Source organism: Fulmarus glacialis, unplaced genomic scaffold, assembly GCF_000690835.1.
Source record: "Fulmarus glacialis isolate BGI_N327 unplaced genomic scaffold, ASM69083v1 scaffold39250, whole genome shotgun sequence".
NCBI classification, from domain to species: domain Eukaryota; kingdom Metazoa; phylum Chordata; class Aves; order Procellariiformes; family Procellariidae; genus Fulmarus; species Fulmarus glacialis.
In genome coordinates, this window is record NW_009188976.1 from 1 (window position 1) to 18,118 (window position 18,118).

The 18,118-nt window shown below is 36.6% G+C and overlaps 1 protein-coding gene across 1 annotated transcript; it reads left to right on the forward strand.

The window, feature by feature from the left end:
• Positions 1 to 5,085: 5,085 nt before the first annotated feature.
• LONRF1 (LON peptidase N-terminal domain and ring finger 1) lies at positions 5,086 to 15,286 on the forward strand (the record flags this gene model as incomplete). The annotated part of the gene is made up of 11 exons (XM_009580542.1): positions 5,086 to 5,204; positions 7,620 to 7,742; positions 8,351 to 8,497; positions 8,952 to 9,189; positions 9,275 to 9,365; positions 10,190 to 10,304; positions 10,900 to 11,021; positions 12,209 to 12,367; positions 12,482 to 12,644; positions 13,035 to 13,187; positions 14,655 to 15,286. Coding segments are annotated over 11 exons (1,589 nt in total), but the record flags the coding sequence as incomplete, so codon positions are not given.
• Positions 15,287 to 18,118: the final 2,832 nt, after the last annotated feature.

Below are 18,118 nucleotides of genomic sequence, written 5' to 3' on the forward strand. Positions count from 1 at the left end.
GCGCTTCCTTCCTGCCGTTCAGCCCCTCTCCCCTGCTGCTGCGGCCGTCAGTGGTCGAAGTGGACCGGTAAAGAAAGAAGTTTTCGCGAGTTTGCCGAGAGGATTCAAGGAACCTCCCCTTGGTCTGGTGGAGTGGAGGGAACGATTACGGGACGCGCAGCTGTTCGGACCTCAGTTGGGCGTCAAGCCTGGTGGTGGGGTGCACTTCGGAGGCACGGAGGAGCGTCCAGCCTGGGCTGCTTCATGTCTTTTTTTTTCTTTTTCCTTCCCCCCCCCACCCCCCACATGCTTTTGTGGGACTTGTTTACAGAAGAGTTTGTGGGCTTTGTTTTGTTTTGTATTTAGTAATCGCTCTGCATGGACAAGAGAAATTCTGTTGCTGTTACTTAACCTTGTTTCCTGAGAGAGACCTATTTTCACAGTCTTAAGTGTCACCAAGACAATTCCCAGCAGGCCGGGCCCAGTTGCATAAGCAGACAGGCATGGAGGGGGACAGGTTGTGTAATGGCAGTGACATCATAGGTGGGTGTGGTTGAAGTTTTATAATATAGTGTTGGGAGAGGGTGCAAAGACGGGAGGTAGAGGCACGCTTTTAGACTATCCTATATCGATCACAAGCAGTATGTCTGGTATCATGAACACCTGAGATACGGTCAGTTTTTCAGAGTTTAGTCTTTGTAGAAGGAGTCAAATTTGTATGATTGATACACCTAGAAGGATCCAGTGACAGATTCCTTTGTTGTTTTTATTTGACGATGGATTTTAACACCTGGTGACCTCTGGGGTTCCATTTTCATTTGTGCCATTTTATTTCTGTTAAGAAATTTAGGAATTAATATTTTTACAGATTAGGTGTATTATGTTTGTATAGTTGTCTGCAGCGGAGAAAAAAACAAAAGCTTGCATAAGTCGAATCCTTCCAATCTGTTCTGGGGAGATACGTTAGATCTAGTTCCAGAATAAACTGTTTTCAACGTAGGTGGGACTAAATCTCAGATGTATTTTATATGCCTTTTGGCAACCTAAAGAGGTTCAGTTGTGGCCTTCAATTCTATGTTATTTGCCAGGGTGTTTCCAAAATGTAGGATATGGGATAGATGTGACCTGAGAAAGTGGCTGATCTATTTCAAATCTTGGAACTGTAAGAAGCAGACTTTTTTTTTCTTTGTGTGTTCTGAACGACCGCGTTGACTCGTACAAGTCACAAAGAAATGGAGTCAAAACTCAGTGGCCTTCAGGGTACAAATGGATGAATCCATTATTGATCACAAATGTTTACAGGGGTCCTGTTTCATGTCTCAAGATTGTTTTGAAAGAATAAAAGAGAAAATTAATTCTACAGACTCTAGTTAATCTTTCTTTTATGGATTTAGCAATACCATTTAGATATCTGTTGGGGAAAAATTATGATTCCTTTTTTTTTAAGCTACATCTTAAATTTTGGCTTTAAAATTTGAGAATAGTTATCAGCTGTGATGCTTATCCACAATTTTATTACTCAGTACATGTGCTAGAATTAAGTGCTAGAAGCTCAGTTTAAGATCCTTTGTACAACTGTTTCCTGTGTCTCCAGTCCTGAGAACTATCAATATTCCAAGTATTCTGGTAAAGATACTGAAGAACTTCGTGAATCAGAATGCAGATGTACATTAAATGTCAGTTTAGAGCTGTGGGCCCACAACTACAAATTGAAGGTGATTTCAGGCCAATAGAGAGCTAATCAATAGCTGCTGGTACACTTTCTATTTTCCTCCAGAACATGAATTCTTGAAAACACTTAGAGGTGAAAAAGATGTAGCATAAGAAATGTATTAATTTTTAAAATCATTCATGTTCTGTTTCAGTGTTTCCTCACTGCTAATTCATCTCTGTTTCTTTTCAATGCAGATGGAGAGTTAAAAAATTGTGATAAACATAAATCTGATGTCCTAAGTAAGGCATTGGCACTAAACCTTTACTCAAATGGCATCTTTTCATAACTTTCTTACATTTCTTGAAACATCTGAGAGAGAAGTATTTGCCATGGTGCAAAAGTGACTTTTGAAAAACGTGAGGAATGTTAACATTCATATGGTTAATATATTCCTTGCAGGGCTTGAAATGAAATAGCTTAGTTAAAGGAAGTCTATTGGATTAAAATCCAAGTGCAGCTTGTCTTTAATCAAGTATCCTGAAACACGCAGCTAATAGGCTTGAATCACAGAGTCATTCCAAAAAACAGGAGGTCTGTTGACCAATCAATCTCCTGTTCAAAGCAGAATAAACACTGAGTTCAGAGCAGTTTTCTTAAGGCTTTGTCCAGCTGGATCATGAAAACCTACAACGATGAAGATTCCACAGCCTCTGGGCAGCCTGCTCAAAGGTTAATTATCCTCATAGTGAAAAATTTTCTCCTTATTTCAAGTCAGAACTGCCCTTGTTTCAGTTTATAACCATTGTCTCCTGTTTTTCCCCCATGCACTTCAGTAAAGAGTCTTCTGGGTAGCCTCCTCTTGGATTCTGGAAGGCTGTTGGGGTCTCCCAAGGCCTTCAGCAATTGTTTTCCACTAAACAAGCCTAGTTCTCTCAGCCTCTTCTCATGGGTTGTGTGTTCCAACCCCTGATCATTGGGATGACCTTAGAGTACTGTATTAATAAATACTGTGTCCTAAAGGTTTTCTGCCTGGTGGTTGTCATGTGTGTGTCTTATTTTGAAGAATTTGGTATATTTTTAAGAACCATATAAAAAGCATGCAGGATCAGACCAGATATGGTCCATTTATTGGTATGCTTATGCTGACAGGAGCAGATGGTTTGGAAATAGTATAAAAAAAAACCTCCTAATGAGTGGGATTTTATGTGTACACCTTTGTATACTTTCCTATTAATGTAATAATAACTGGTATGCACAGTTCTGCACTGAAAGTGCTTGGTGTCTTTTTTATTAAAGTCATTTGTCTTTGGGTATGCTAGAAGTGAGTGATTTCTCTATTTACAATACATTGGGTTACTGAAATTGAAAATTCAAGCACAAGTTGTGTTTCTGCTCTGTTTAGTCCTTGGTCTAAGGATTTGAAATAGTTTTGCATCCTGCCTTTAGGTGGCAAACATTAAAATATATGCTGAAATATTGTAAAACGCTGTTTTCACAATTACAAAGCCTAGAAATTAAATTATGTTTGCAAAATGGGACGTATAAACTTAGATCTTTTGGTCTCGCAAACGTTTAGATCCGATTTGTTTTATGTTTTGGTCATTCATTGGCAGTGTTTGTGTTTTCATTGGCAGTGTTTGTGTGTGTTCAGCAGCAGAGTTGGGGACCCGGTTCCTTGGTTTAGCCCTTTGTTTTGTACCAGTTCAATTGGAACCATGCTTTTCGCTTTGAAAAAGAACTGGACAAAATGTCCATCTGCTGTAAACTTGAACTCACATTTTTATCTTCAAACTACCCCTCACTCTCCCCGGAGAAAGGAAGGCTCAGGAGTTCCTCAGGTTGTCTTCTACCCTTGAAAGTCTGAAAAAGATGAGCTTCCTCTGATGATGTGCAAATAGGTAGCTTATCAGAGGACAAAGACCTGTACTTAGTGCTACCTCTGAAGAAAAGAATTTGGTTTGATCTAACTCTGCTGGACGCCAAAGAGTCAAATACAACAGAAAAAACGGTCTGAAGAGTTTGATCTGAGCTCCCGCTTTACTAGGCTGTAACAGTCACAAAACACAAAGCCACAGGAAAGCACGCTTCAGAGTTCTTCTGCTTGCAGAATTACCTGTTTAAGTTAGACAATTTCCCAGACTGTTAATACAAACATTTTATTATGTCTAAACTAAAACAAAAAATAAACAAACCAGGTTTGGGAATATTTGTATTTGAAGGGAAACTGTCGACTCGAAAGACAGCACTTTAGTTCCAGCTGTTCAGGTGACAGTTTCTGTCAGTTTTTATTTTCTTAACCCTTTCTTTTCCATTAAGGTCTTTTTACATGTAGCATTGTGGATCTAAATACAAAGCAATATGTTGGAATACCTGGGAACATTGACCAGTCTGGCTTCCAAATGTAAAAAAAGCCAATGTTGCAAATTATGAAAATTTAAACCAGACATTTCAAATAGACTAAGGTAGAATACAAAATTTAAATGATCCCCTCCCAAGAAAATCTTCTTGAAACACACTTAAAGAACTGTTTAATTTTAGTATTGTTTACAGTAGACCAATATTTGACTTGTTTATCTCGTTCAATGAAAAACACAGGTGTATTTAAAAAAAAAAATCAAGAACAAAGTGGTGTGCTGGCATTTTTTCCAAGCAACAAGTACAGTTAGTTATGTTATGAAAACCATAGTTTTAGTGGCATGGAGATGGTTGTGCTTCCTATTTAGAGGTTGCTTTACTAAAAGCGCAAAATGCTGTATGTTGGACATGAGAACTTGTCTTTACTGAACACATACTAACGCTTTCCCACTGCAGAAGTTCCACTGGTACAACTTCTTACAACAGGGCTGCCCGCTGGTGTTAAAGGCTTTCTGATATTGGCTATCTCTTTTCAGACCACATAGTGATAAAGCCTCATTCTGGTACTTACTAGATGGATACCCTTGTGAAAGTGGCATCTGTATCTCCACCCATAGTTGGAAGGGGTTGGACATTATGAAACCGAATGACAGTCTAAAGAAAAACTTGAACGTTTGAAAAAAAAACTTTGTAATATTTAGACTTTTTAATACAAGTGCAGTGAATTCCCAGATTTCTGTGATTTTGAATGGGTGTACTATAAAGCTAAAGTCTACTTAGTCCTCAATTTTTGTTGTCACAGCAGTACTGAGCAGTACTTTATTCTGTCAGCCTCAGTGTTAGATCTTTTAAAATATATTTTCTTGTTGCTGCAAGATACATTAGAGGGTACAAAATTTGATCTTTAGCTTGAAAGACATGAGCTGGAATTACTGCCACTTTTATTGGACATTGGGGGGTGGGAGAGAATGTACTCCACTAATTTTGAAAGTATGGTACAGAAAAGTGTGGTTATGACATATCACTATGAAAGCATATCTAATTAAAAATTACAAATTTCTGAATTATTAAAAATGTTACTTAATTTTTGTCTTCAGATTCCAGTGACTTGATGCTAAGAATTTACAGAGCCGAGTCATATGTTGGCCTCCAAGAATATAAAACAGCCATAGAAGATCTAAATTTTGTTATTTCTAAAATGCCAAATTGGCCAGAGGTAAGTTGATATGAACTTTTCATTTTTCAAAATCTGTGTTTATCTGTAAAATTAATTATACTTGCATCAAGAACCTGGATCAGCTATCTTAAACGTTTATTATATTGTAAGACATGCAAAATGCTAAAAGGTATCTTAAAGTAGTTACTTATATGAGACAGACTACTGATGAGTACGGCAGATTAGAGCTGATTGACGAATCTACTTGGAATGTTAATTTAGCCTTCATCAAAACCTTCAGGTATTTTCATTTCATATCACAACATGAGATGGTGTCTTTGGACGAAGGGTTACGTGCAGTAGAACTGACTTCTTGGGAAGTATTGTGAAGTACTTTTGTGCTGTCTGTAGTTACTTGTTATTGATTATTTCTTTATAAGAACACTTTCATGTGTTCTCTTAAGAAAAGTTATTAAATATTTACAAACTTAACTTCAGCTTAATGTTATTTGACTGGATGGTTGGCTGAAATTGTGCAGCCAGGTTTAATTGCTTGAAAGTACAACTTCTGGAGCCTGTTACATTTGGTAGATTGATGTAATTGAGTTTTACAATTTCTTATGGTATGTACAAGTTAGTCCTTTTAAAGCTCTGCACTTCCCTGAAGTGTTTATACTTCGATTGTATTTCCCAAAGTCAGAGTGTTTTAAGCATTATCTGTTCCTTGAGAATATCACGAGATGAGTGAGCACTGTTGCCAGTCAGGACTAGAATTCTTGGCTCTGTTAAGTCAACATTTCTCTCATAGTTTTTGAGTTTTATTGGTAAAACAGTTTGCTATATAAATAGGACAACACAGTTTTCTTTTCCAAATGCTACCAAAGAGTCAAAAAATATTTAGCACAAGCAATAAATTCTTTTGCAATAGTATTGGGTAAAAAATGTAAGCATGTGTTTGGGGCCTTTTTTAGTGGCTCCAATACTTGGAGTTGGTGTAGTTTATGGTGATGTAACCTGTAACAGCTGGGGTTTGCCGTTTGTTTTGTTTATTTGTTAATTTTTGTTAAGAGAAGGACACTTTGCTGTTTTAGCTTGGAAAGCTTTTCTTCAAAAAGTCCAAAGAAACTCAGTGGGAACTGAGCTTTGCAAATAGTGCAGGCAGCTGGGGAGTCACTGGCCTTCGGAACTGTAAGATACTGCATATTGCAGCACTGTCTAAACTCTGGGCACAGCAGGAGCAGCAAGATCTTGCCACACAAGGGGAGATAACTGCTGCTGTCTTGTTTTCTCCTGTGTTCAGCAGTTCCGTGGCTACTGCAAATTCAGAGAGCATCCTACTTTTCGCCTCTCAGCAGTGGTAGTCCTGTCTACTTTTTTCTATATGTTTGGAAAGAAACCTCACTTCACTTAACTGAGCTTGGTTTGATGGATTCCTCTAACAACTCTTATCTCTGTAGGAAAATAATCTGTCTGTGAGAGGAGGATTAGCATACTTTCCTTCTTCAGGATACATCTTAATGAAATTGCGCAAAGATGATGCATGCCCTCATTTGACAGCCTTGTTTAACAGACTCTACTCTTAATATTGGCAGTCGTTCCGTAGAAACTGCACTCTGCGGGGGGGTCTGGGTTTGTTTTGTTTTGTTTTAAATTCAGTTTTCTGGCCCATTATCCAAAATCTCACATACAACTAGATGTTGTTTTATCTAACTTTTGTTTAATAACTGTTGTTTTTATCTAACCTGTATTTATATTACTGCAAATGCAACTTTTTAAAAATTGACATAAGTTGGATAAGGGACTTCTCAGTTCCGATGTCATATAGTTATACGTAGGTTCAGCAAAATTCAGCAGTCTTTTCCCCCCTTTTTTTACAGTAAACAGATTTTTTTTTTTTTTCCCCCTAGCTGCTGTCTAGTGTTCAAGAATAAAATATAGTTGGAGGAAGCAATTCCAAAAGTGCATTGTTTCGTGTTAAGAATATAGATTAAGATGTATGTAAGGGGTGCATGGTTGTGTGGATTGTTTTCTGTGTAGTTACCCTTCTCCTGCAGGCTGGAACCATAAGGCTTTTAATGAAACAGAGGGCAAAAAGGGTATCCTGTAAGCTGTTGTATGAGGTTATGTAATAATTTGCATTGTATGTCCCTGTTGTTCTCCTCCAATGGTTCACAGAAAGGGGAAATTAAGGCCTTTTGTGAATTTCATGCTAGTCAGGTTTTTAACCCTTCACGTAAGCCAAAGCAAATTAACTGGAAGGAGACTAACACCAGCTTATCTTTTCAAACACTGTAGGGGATGTGTGTTAGACAAGGCATATAGATCATCCACACTGTGCACAACTGAAGTTTGTTGAAGAGCTACATTGTTTTTGTCACGGAGGGTTCTAATGCTAACTCTGTTGTGATGCCTGTAAGATGAATACTGCAGTTCTACGTACTCTTTATAAATGTCTTCATGGTATCTGTTTTTCAGGTCTACTTCCGGAAAGGAAAAGTGCTGCAAGACTCTGGCTTTGTGGGTGATGCCTTACAACTGTTTCTACAGTGCTTAGCCCTTGATGAGGACTTTCTTCCAGCCAAGCTAGAAGTAGAAAGGGTAATTTTATTTATGAAACTGGATTACTGTCTCTGACTTGGTTCCTTTATAAAGCTCCCATTATGGTAGACTTTGAGCATCTAAAAATCTTCAATACATACAGAGAAGGTTGAGGTGGCAGATTAGTTCCTTTCAAGATATATCATACTATGTTGAAGAGATAGTCCTAATGTACAGGTTTTAAGTACATGTTTCAAAGTACATATGCTTTTGAAGTTACTAAATGAAAATCTACAAAACTGGAAAGCAGGCAGCAAGTTAAATATGTTAAGTTGAACTCTTTCATGCCCAGAGCACAACAGTTTTTCTTTGATAATAAAAATTTACATTGAAAAAGCTGCATGATAATGAATTCATAATGTTTAACTCTGAAGAGCTCATTTACTTGTAGTAGAAAAGACTTCTAGATAAATTTCTTTTTAGTTATATAGGTATGTAGGTTTCTGCTTGTTCTCAAGTGTTCTTTCTCAGTTACTGCTTAAATAAAGCTCTATTCATGAGGATAACTTCATATAGATTAAATTCTTATTTTTGGTATGTAGTTTTATGAAAAAGGATCTAGACATAGCCTTATTATTGTTATGAATGTTTAGCTGTTTGTTTTCTAGACATTGTGTGATGTGCTGTCTCCAGAGAAGTTAGGAGAGAGTCTGAAGGAATCTGCTTGGAATTCACCACATATTCGAAATAAACCTTTTATACTTGGTTCTGAGGTGACCGAGTCTTGCTGCAACTTAGAGCTTTGTCCTGAGCAGGTAACAAAAACTATAGGATAACTTTTCTCTTTGGCTGATACACAAACATCAGACATTCTGATATCTTTTGTCATACTTTCCAGCCTAAATGCTGACTTCCTGTAATTGGCTAAATAGGAAGAAAAGAACTGTGATTTGGGAGTAATGTATTTTCCTTTGGAGTGTTAGACTCCTCATTTCAGTGAACTACTTACTAGAAGGTACTGTGATTTGATATTAGTGACTTCAAAATAGAGAGAAATACAGTTTTTCTTCTCTTTGAAGCAGATGAAGATTTTTAAATTGTTAATGCAAAGCAAATTTGAATACTGTCTTGACTTACCCAGTTCCTCTAGTTAACTAATGAACTAACTGTGGGTATCAGTTTAGCTTATATATCTTTGCATGTTCACATCTGATATACTTAGATTTGTGTTACTCTTTAAGTACAGTTCAGTTCATCTTACTCTTACAGAGTTTAGGAGGATCAGAGGTACTGGAGCCTGTCAGTGGAAGCTTAAACCGTGCACAGTCTGCCCATGCTCTTAACTCAACAAAAGGCCTTGCCAAGGAAGATGGCTTAAAGAGAGTGTCTTCTGAACCCCTTCTCTCTGGCCAAGAAAAAGGTGCTTTGTTGAAAAGAAAGCTTTCCTTTTCAGAACAGGATACAGTTCTATGTGAAGATGGAAGAAACAAACACAAAAAGCAAGGAGGTAAACAGTCACTTACTTGGAAATTTAAAGTATTTACTGTCTTGTGCCTTTCTTTGAAGGAGTATTTTGTCTTGCTTTTCCTTAGAAAGTACAAAAAGGGACATGACACTGGCTTTTGGAACAATTCCAGGGGATTTGATTGATGTATCAGATTTTGAGTGCTCTCTATGTATGAGGTAAGATTTCCTCCTTGATGCAATACTTCCGTTATAGATGCTTGGCGGCATACCTGTTACACATACAAACCGAGGTGCTTACAGGTTGTGATGTGTTCTGATACTGGTCAATAACTTTCAGTCTTCCTCTATCCCTGCAGTTAAATGCTTATTTAAATGTGTCACTTGCTACAGTGCTATATAATGCTGCGTTATTTTAATCAAGCTGCCTTTTAAATTAAACTTGATGGTGTTAACTGGTAATCTAAAGAGGACAGGATCTTTTCTGGTTAAATGTTAGGGGTTTTTTCAGTCAATAAAGCTCTTTAACTTATTATTTTGGGAAGTGTTTGTCTAGAAGATGTAGATACTTCAGAATGTTAGTCTACGTAAATGTAGCTGGTGTATTTGAAAGCTCTTATTAAGTCATCTTGGTTTTCAGAGTAAATACCTTAAAACATATGGTGTATACTAAACTGTCCATAGTTATGTTACTAGTATGTAATACTGCTATTAATACTGCTATCAAAGAATCACTTAATTTTGCGTATTCTGAATCTCTATGTAGCGAGACCAAAATTTTTGTACATTGGGATAAATGTGTAGCTATTTAGAGTGTTGAAATGTGTCCAGATTCATCAGAAAACACAAAAAAAAGAGTGGTGCAGTGGTAAATGGAAACAAACTGCACTGTAGGGGAAAAAGTAGAATAAGGAGACATGGGATTAATTTTCTCTGCTTTGTTATGGTATAACTAGTGTTAAAAATCAAAGGGGTCAATCACTGACTTTTTTAGCAAAACATACACTTGCCATGGTATCTAACTTTTAATAACTTTGTTTCAGGCTGTTCTTCGAGCCAGTGACAACCCCTTGTGGACACACTTTTTGCAAAGGTTGCTTGGAACGGTGTTTAGACCATGCTCCTCAGTGTCCACTCTGTAAGGAGAGTTTGAAAGAGGTACTGTTTCTCAGGAGAGCTCACAAATAGAAATATTTTATCATTTAAAGGCTGTTTCACTTAAACCCAACAACTTGGATTCACTTGGGTTACGGATTGCTGCTAGAAAGGAAAAACTTGAGACAAACTTTGTCAATACAAGTTGATTAGGTTTGCCTCAGGGTCTTAGAGGTTTTGTGTTTCTGTGACCATCTACTTTATTGGTGTAATTAAATCCTGAGTGTTTGTAAACTTTGGTAACTATTCAGTAAAACCTCTCTGTGATTTCTGTACACTTTCCTTATTTGTATGGCTGTACAACCTGGGAAATCAATTCTGTCTCTGGTAAGCATAGAAATACAAACTGAGTTAGACATTCGAGTTGTCAGACACTAAGAACTAAAATAGAGAATCTCATTTTCAAATATTAGAGTAACATTAGGTGTTAAGTAATGAAACATAAGAACTTCAGAGCTGTTAAGTTTTCATGGGTTTAGATCTAATCTATGACACATTTCATATATCATGGTTTTAAAAAAAAGCTGCATTTTCTCAAGTCTTTTATTAATATATATGAAAAGAAATATTAATACAGGTTTTTTTAAATTGCTTATAGTACCTTGCAAGCAGAAAATACAGCATCACAGAACTGCTGGAGGAATTAATAATGAAATATTTATCTGATGAATTATATGAGAGAAAAAGAATTCATGCTGAAGAAACCGCTGAACACTCAAAGTAAGCTTGCTGTCTTTATCTAGAAAACTTGAGAGATTAGTATGGAAATCCTTTTTAGAAATGTTTTATCATTTTTGTGATTATTAATAATGGCGTATTATGGATATAAGAAGGAGTATAAAGACATGGTAATTTGGTGTCTTAAATTTCAGAAAATTAACAGTTTTTTAACTAGTGTGGAAATAAAAAAATCACACTTTGATAGCAACAATGTGAGGCTCTTAAGTCCTCTACAAAATACGTTTGCCCTTCTGTTTCTCTTTCTGTGTGCACTGTCGTGGAGCTTCAGTTTTTGTTTTGCTGCTGTTAATGGAATTGTCCTCTTGAGTTGGCTGCAGTTTCTCAGATATTTGAATTTCTTTCAAAGCAGTTCATGGTAGACATTAATTGTATGAAGATAGATGTGATGAAAAGAAACTATTGGGATTTTTTTGTAATCTTGATGTTTATCTCTAGTAGAGTTCTTCAGATATATAAAGCGTCATGTATTGTAGATACGAATGTTGGAAAACTTCTTAAAACTATAGCTCATGCAACTTGCATAACAGAATCCATGCATTAGAATTATGTTTTATTGTCTGAAAGGTATTAAAATTAAATACTTGGTAATGTTCTAATGCTAACTTGTTTGTATCAACTGTACATACTTGATAAAATAGCATGAAAAAAATATTTTGTTTTTCAATTAGGCCTGCTGAGGTATATTGCAAGGTAAAAATTATACCCTGTGCTTCTTGTGATCTGGAGTCCATCATTGAAAATAATCTAAATGGTGACATAGCTACTATGTAATTACTGCTATATCTTTTTAGTTCCAGGAAAACTGTGACTCTGAGGGCATAATGACTTGTATGGCTCAAACTAAAACAAAAAGGAAAAAAAAAAAAAACTAACATCCCTGTCCCCAAAACAAAGCCCTTCATTCACTGACTAGAAACTCACTAACTAGGTAACTATGGGGTTTACTGTCCAGTATGTATTCAAATTAGTACATAGGTATTCAGTCACTGTTATTCGTACGTGGTTTTTTGTTTATGAAAGTTACTACAATGTGCTTATTATTAAACTCTGAAAAGAGTGCTTTGTGACTTCAAATACAGCAAACATACTGAAAAAAATGTATTGTCTTGGCATAGTTCAGTGATTAGATTTTTAAGCCACAAATTTCTTTTGATGTTCTCTTGAAGCTTGACCAAGAATGTTCCAATGTTTGTTTGCACTATGGCATATCCTACTGTGCCTTGCCCTCTACATGTGTTTGAGCCAAGATACCGACTAATGATTCGTAGAAGTATGGAAACTGGGACTAAACAGTTTGGGATGTGTATAAGTGATTCTCAAAATGGGTAGGTTTACATCCTAATTCTAAGCTTCTCATCTCTTATGTCTTTTTTTTTTAATTATAAAAAGTGTCCTTTCAGAAGTGTGTAATCACATTACTGATAAGGTCTCTTTCCTAGTTTTGCAGATTATGGATGCATGCTGCAAATTAGGAACGTTCATTTTCTACCTGATGGACGGTCTGTTGTTGATACAGTTGGTGGAAAGAGATTTAGAGTTTTACGGAGAGGGATGAAAGATGGTTATTGCACTGCAGACATCGAATATTTGGAAGATGTTAAGGTATCCAGAATGCAGTATAAATACTCACTAGTATTAATATCTCAAGATTTTTGCTTGATTTGTTCTTGAGAGCTCCGATTCAAATTTTTAGGTCCCTAGAGCACTTGAAGATTTAGTGCCAGCACGTGGGAGAAATGGAAGCTTAGCTTAATTTTTTTATTATTATAAAGCAGCAAAGAAATACTGTGGTTTTTGTTTGAACAATAGTTTGAAGCTGTAACTTTTTAAAATATCATGGGACTTCTTTACTACTCAGTCATTAGCAATCAAGGTTTAGGAGAATTCAATAAATGTATCTAAATATAGTTGAAATTGAATGGGTTTTGATTTTTAGCCTAAACACCTTAATTGTTTATCTCTAATGATATTTTCATATCGTTCCTCCTATAGGTTGCTGATGAAGAAGAACTAAAGAAACTGAGAGAACTTCACAATTTTGTTTACAATCAGGCCTGCAGTTGGTTCCAAAACTTAAGAAACAAATTTCGCACTCAAATTCTTCAGCACTTCGGGCCAATGCCTGACAGGGAAGAAAATATACAGGTGAGACGTCATTTAATATCAATTATTAGGTGCTTATTTCTAAAACTAAAACCCCTGTTGTTAACTACTAAACATTAAAAGAAAAAAACTTTTTTCCCAACTTTGAAGGCATAAGGCTTGCATCTTGTTTCTCTTATGATGAGCAACAAAAGGGAATTCTGTCACTGTTCAACAGTTTTTGCAGGAAAGGATGATATGCTGCTGTGGAGGTAAAACTAGTAAACTGAGAACACCTTAAGTTCCAGTAGCATTTTAAACTGTTGGTTTGTGTAAAGCTGTTAGAATTCAAATGGAGGAAAAAAAATGTATTTTCTTCCCTGTGACATGCGCAGGTAGTAATCTTTGGCAAAGAGGTAATCACAAATAACACCTTCCTCCTTTCTGAGCTAGCGCCGTAAACTGCTGCAGCTGCTAGGATTTGACAAATGTTTCTTAAGAAACTAGCTGCAGCAATCTATTTTAATGGTTAATACGTCAAATTTGGCTTTCAAAGTAGAATTATATATGAAGTGGGATCTTATGAGAGCCTGTACCTCACCTATCTGCTACATACTTTTATGAGACTATATTAACCGATATGGGAGGACTGTAGAAGCTGTGGAGGCCAGTGCATGAATTCAGAAGTTGATTTTAGAACAATTTAATGAAAAAAACAGATTTAAAACAACATACTAGGAAAGAGGAGTAAGTGTGCAAAACCAAGGTAACTAGCTGGGCTACAGTACTGTGGGTATGTACTTGAGATTTATAATAGAACACAAATGTGTCAACTGTGTGGAAGGAAGTAAATGTCATCCTGGAGTGTACCACTACCAGTAATATTTTTGCAAGTCATTTGAGGTAATTAATCTTCTCTGCAGTGATAAGACCTTCTACTGAAGAGTATTATGTCCATTTCTGGGCATGACATCTAAGGCTTGGTGTAGAGAATTAAATAAAGTACAGGAAAAAGTTACACAGTATGTTTTATCAACTTAGAAGAAACTCATTAAGTAGTCCTGCTGTAGTCTAGGAGGTAATGAGAAGGGAGTGGAATTGGGAGGTGATAGAGGAGTTCTTCAAATATAGCAAAGACAATTGTAACGAAAACGTTAGGCTTCAAGAATATTCAAGCCTCAAGACTAGCATGACAGGTAATGGATTTAGTTTTCATCAGGGAGGTTTGTTATTAGGTGACTGTCTTATACGTAGACACCTTTTCCCAAGGAAGCTGTGAGCTTCCTTTGTTGTCTTAAAACTAACTGCTTTATCAAGCTTAGTCTAAGTGTACTTCATTTGACTTCTCAGTTGGGGAGGGATCAGAAGAGAGCCCTTCAGAACCCTTCTGATCTCATGGATCTGGAATTCTCTAGTTAGTTTCAAACTTTAAACTAGTCTTTGTCATTGACAACTTTGTCTTTTGATGTCTTTGTGTTAGTCAGCTATACTATATTGGTTATGGGTAACCAACTTATCTTTTATTTTTAGGCAATGCCGAATGGTCCTGCGTGGTGTTGGTGGCTTCTAGCTGTTCTCCCAGTAGACCCCAGATATCAGCTGTCAGTTCTCTCCATGATGTCTTTAAAAGACCGTCTGATAAAAATCCAACATATACTCACATATTTTTCTAGAGACCAGTCCAAGTGACTAACCGCCTGGGTCTTCCTGAAAAGTTACTCTGTTCTGGTTGTAGTAGCAGCTGGAATTTTTGCTGCCTTTGCACATCTAGCACTGGTTTGAGAAGTGTAATGGAACTGTTTTTTCTCTCTCCTCCCCACCCTCCCGACTTCCTGAACCACGTGGTTCTTTGAATGCACACTTTCTTCAACTATGAGAGAAGACCACTGATGATTGCACAAAGTCAATCCAGCTAGATATGTTTTTCACGTTATCTACATTACAATTTGCACTATGTAGAAGAGAACCTTTTTGAGACTTGATAATTTTAGCCACTGACTTTTTAAAGCTGTGGGAAGTGCAGGACTTAAGGCGGACAGTCCAAGTTTACAACATTGAGGAGGTATTAAAGGTTTTGCAAATGTTTGCCTCATACAACTGTTCTTTTGCTGTTTGCACAAATATTTGAAATATAGTATTGAATGTCACTGTTGGATATTACTACTCTTGTTGAATTATCTTGACCATGGATATGGCACAGATTTTTAAGTTATCTTGTAAATGTATGCATCACAAAACAGGTGACATTATGAACTGTATGCTGAACTGAGAGCCAATTTTAAGGATCAAATGCAAAAAAAAAAAAGGTACTTCTGTCTAAAAATACTTAAACTGTGAATATGGTTTACATACCTAGGCCTGTACATGTTAAAGAGGAAACTGAAAACTAAATGCTAGTACCGGTTACATTTCTACTGGGCTTTTCAGGCTGGCTGTTCTTCCAGAGCACACACTTAGTTTATAGAGCTTAGAAGAAGAAACCTTAGAGCGTGCGTGTGTGTATTGGGGATTGTGCATCCAGGATTTAAAAGCTTAAAGTTTTATTTGAACTTTTTAAGTTGGTGCAAATGTGAGTACTATGCCTTATTCATATCAATAGTAGAGCACACTGCAGTGGCAAGGTTAGCATCATGCTGCCAATAGGTACTTTTTGTAATTAAAGGTTTGCATATTTGTGAATATGTCTGATACTGGCTTTCTTGTATGTAAATCATTTGTAAAATATTTCTTAAATCTTGCTTTTGCTAATATATTTAATTTTCAATAAAAGCTAGAAGTTTGTAATATTTTTAACTTTGTCAGAAACTAAAAATCACTTTCGTTTTCCATACGCTTCTATTCTGGGATTTAAGTACATCCAGAAGCAGCTGTTCAACCTACATCAAGGTTGTGGGCAATTCATGATGTAATTGGTATGTACATAATCTGTTTCTGATTATAGTACCTGTCTCAGACTGATTATTGGTCAGACAAGTTTTTTGCTGGTGCTTTTGTATCTATTTTGTTTGAATTAAGGTGGTTTCAGGTATGAACTTTGCATTTCACAAAACTTAAAAGTTGTGGGAAACTGTTCTTGCAGAACAGTTAGGTGTTTCACAGACACTTGCTAATCAGATGCTCTGGCCTTGTTCCCTTCTGGAGTTTAAGGCTTGAGGTGTTACAGGCAACCCAAAATCTGCTGGATCATTTTTAATGTGGGCTTTTATCTAGGGTAAATTTCCCCTTTATTGTATGAATAAAGCCCTGGATTAATATTTGGAAAGCTTTATTTGCGTAATAAAAGAAGAAAGGGGATCCTCTATTTCTCCACTTCAGTATGTTATAACCTTAGAAACTTAAATCTTTGTATCACCATGATCATCTTAAGAATGCAGGTGACAGAATTTTTTTTTTCTGGACAGCAAAAAGTCCCTGTAGTCAGGCTTGAAATACCCAAATAATCTAGTTGTAATTTTTTTTTTTTCTTGCCAAGAGCTTTAATTTTGAAATTGAGTATTCCCTAGTTTCCTGGAAGATGCGGCTTCTAGGTGTTTTTATACATTCCCATGAGTTTTTAATAAAATAAAAATTCAGATAAAGTGTCAGTTGGCTTGCACTGTCCAATGCATATGTAAATTCTACTTCTGGAATTGTAAACCATGTAAGAGAAGATGTAATTAAAAAGAAACAGCAACAACAAAAAAAGCAAAGTTACTGTGATTAACATAGGCTGCATTAAGACTGATCATAAGTACTACTCTTCAGTAACTACTCCATACACATGATGATTGTAGGTGCTGTTGGGAATGATATGAAATTGAGAATGGAGAGGAAAGATTTTTAAAAGGATTTTTAAGTTGGAATTTTTTCAAGTGATTGTTCTGTGGACCAGATTTTGTCACTTTGTGCAGTTAGAATGGGGCAAAACAACAAGCTCACCTGAATGTTGGCATAGACCTTTCAGTAAGTGTCTTGAAGAGAGATACCATGCTGTACTTCTTACGTAGTGTTTTGAATTTGGGGAGTACTTCTTTATTCTTTTGATTTTTTTTTTTTTTTTTTATTCCCTCTTCCACTCTCCCACTCCCACCCACCCCACTCCCCCGCCATGTCACACAGCAAGGGTTCTTTAGCTGTCAAATGATTAAACAGCAACAGACCAAGGACCAAGTTTGATCAACTTACATTATTATAATAAAGTTGACAGTCGATGTAATTAAGCCTGAGCAGAATGCGAGCAATCTAGGCATGAGCGAAAGAGAGAAGGGGAAAGCTCACTTGCTGTGTAGGCAAGGTACAACACTGTTAATGATTAGTCTTACCTGATGATGAGCAACAGTCAGGGAAATTGTCCTTACGTCATGACAGAGAACACGAGAGGTTGATGTCTCTTCGCCAGGCAGTGCCCCTGGACCAGCCAACGAGAACTACCCCAAGTCAGCGTTGGGGTGCCTTATTTATGGGATTGCGGCTTCCCCGTTGAATCATATGATTGACAAGTTGATGTAGACATGTTCTTTACATACATGTGAGAACAAGCTAGATGTGTCTCGAAAGATTGGCGATCTGTAAACAGCTATACAATAAATTGGATGTGCATGTATGTTAATGTGAGAAAGGTCATAAACTTCAACCTGAGGGACTGGAGTCAGTCTACTGAGAAGTATCTGCCCAAAACTGATGTGTATTTTTCAAATCTTTCTGGCAAGGACCTCTTCCCAGTTTTGCTAAATTGTGGCCAGAGATCTCGTCGAAATTCTTAATTCATGATTAATACTCATCTCTAGTCTCTTTACCTTAAATTACTCTTACCAAACATAATTTATTGTAACAACTTGGTGTGCCCTGGGTGAGAAACAATGAACTTCAGGTTCAGAAACTTCAGTTTTCTCGGTGTGAAATGGTGACTTCATGTTTCTCCATCTAATTTGATTTTTCTTTTGGAAATTCGCAAATACACAAACTTCATGGATCACATTCTTTCTAGCAAATCGTTTCTCTGTGGGCCTTTTACG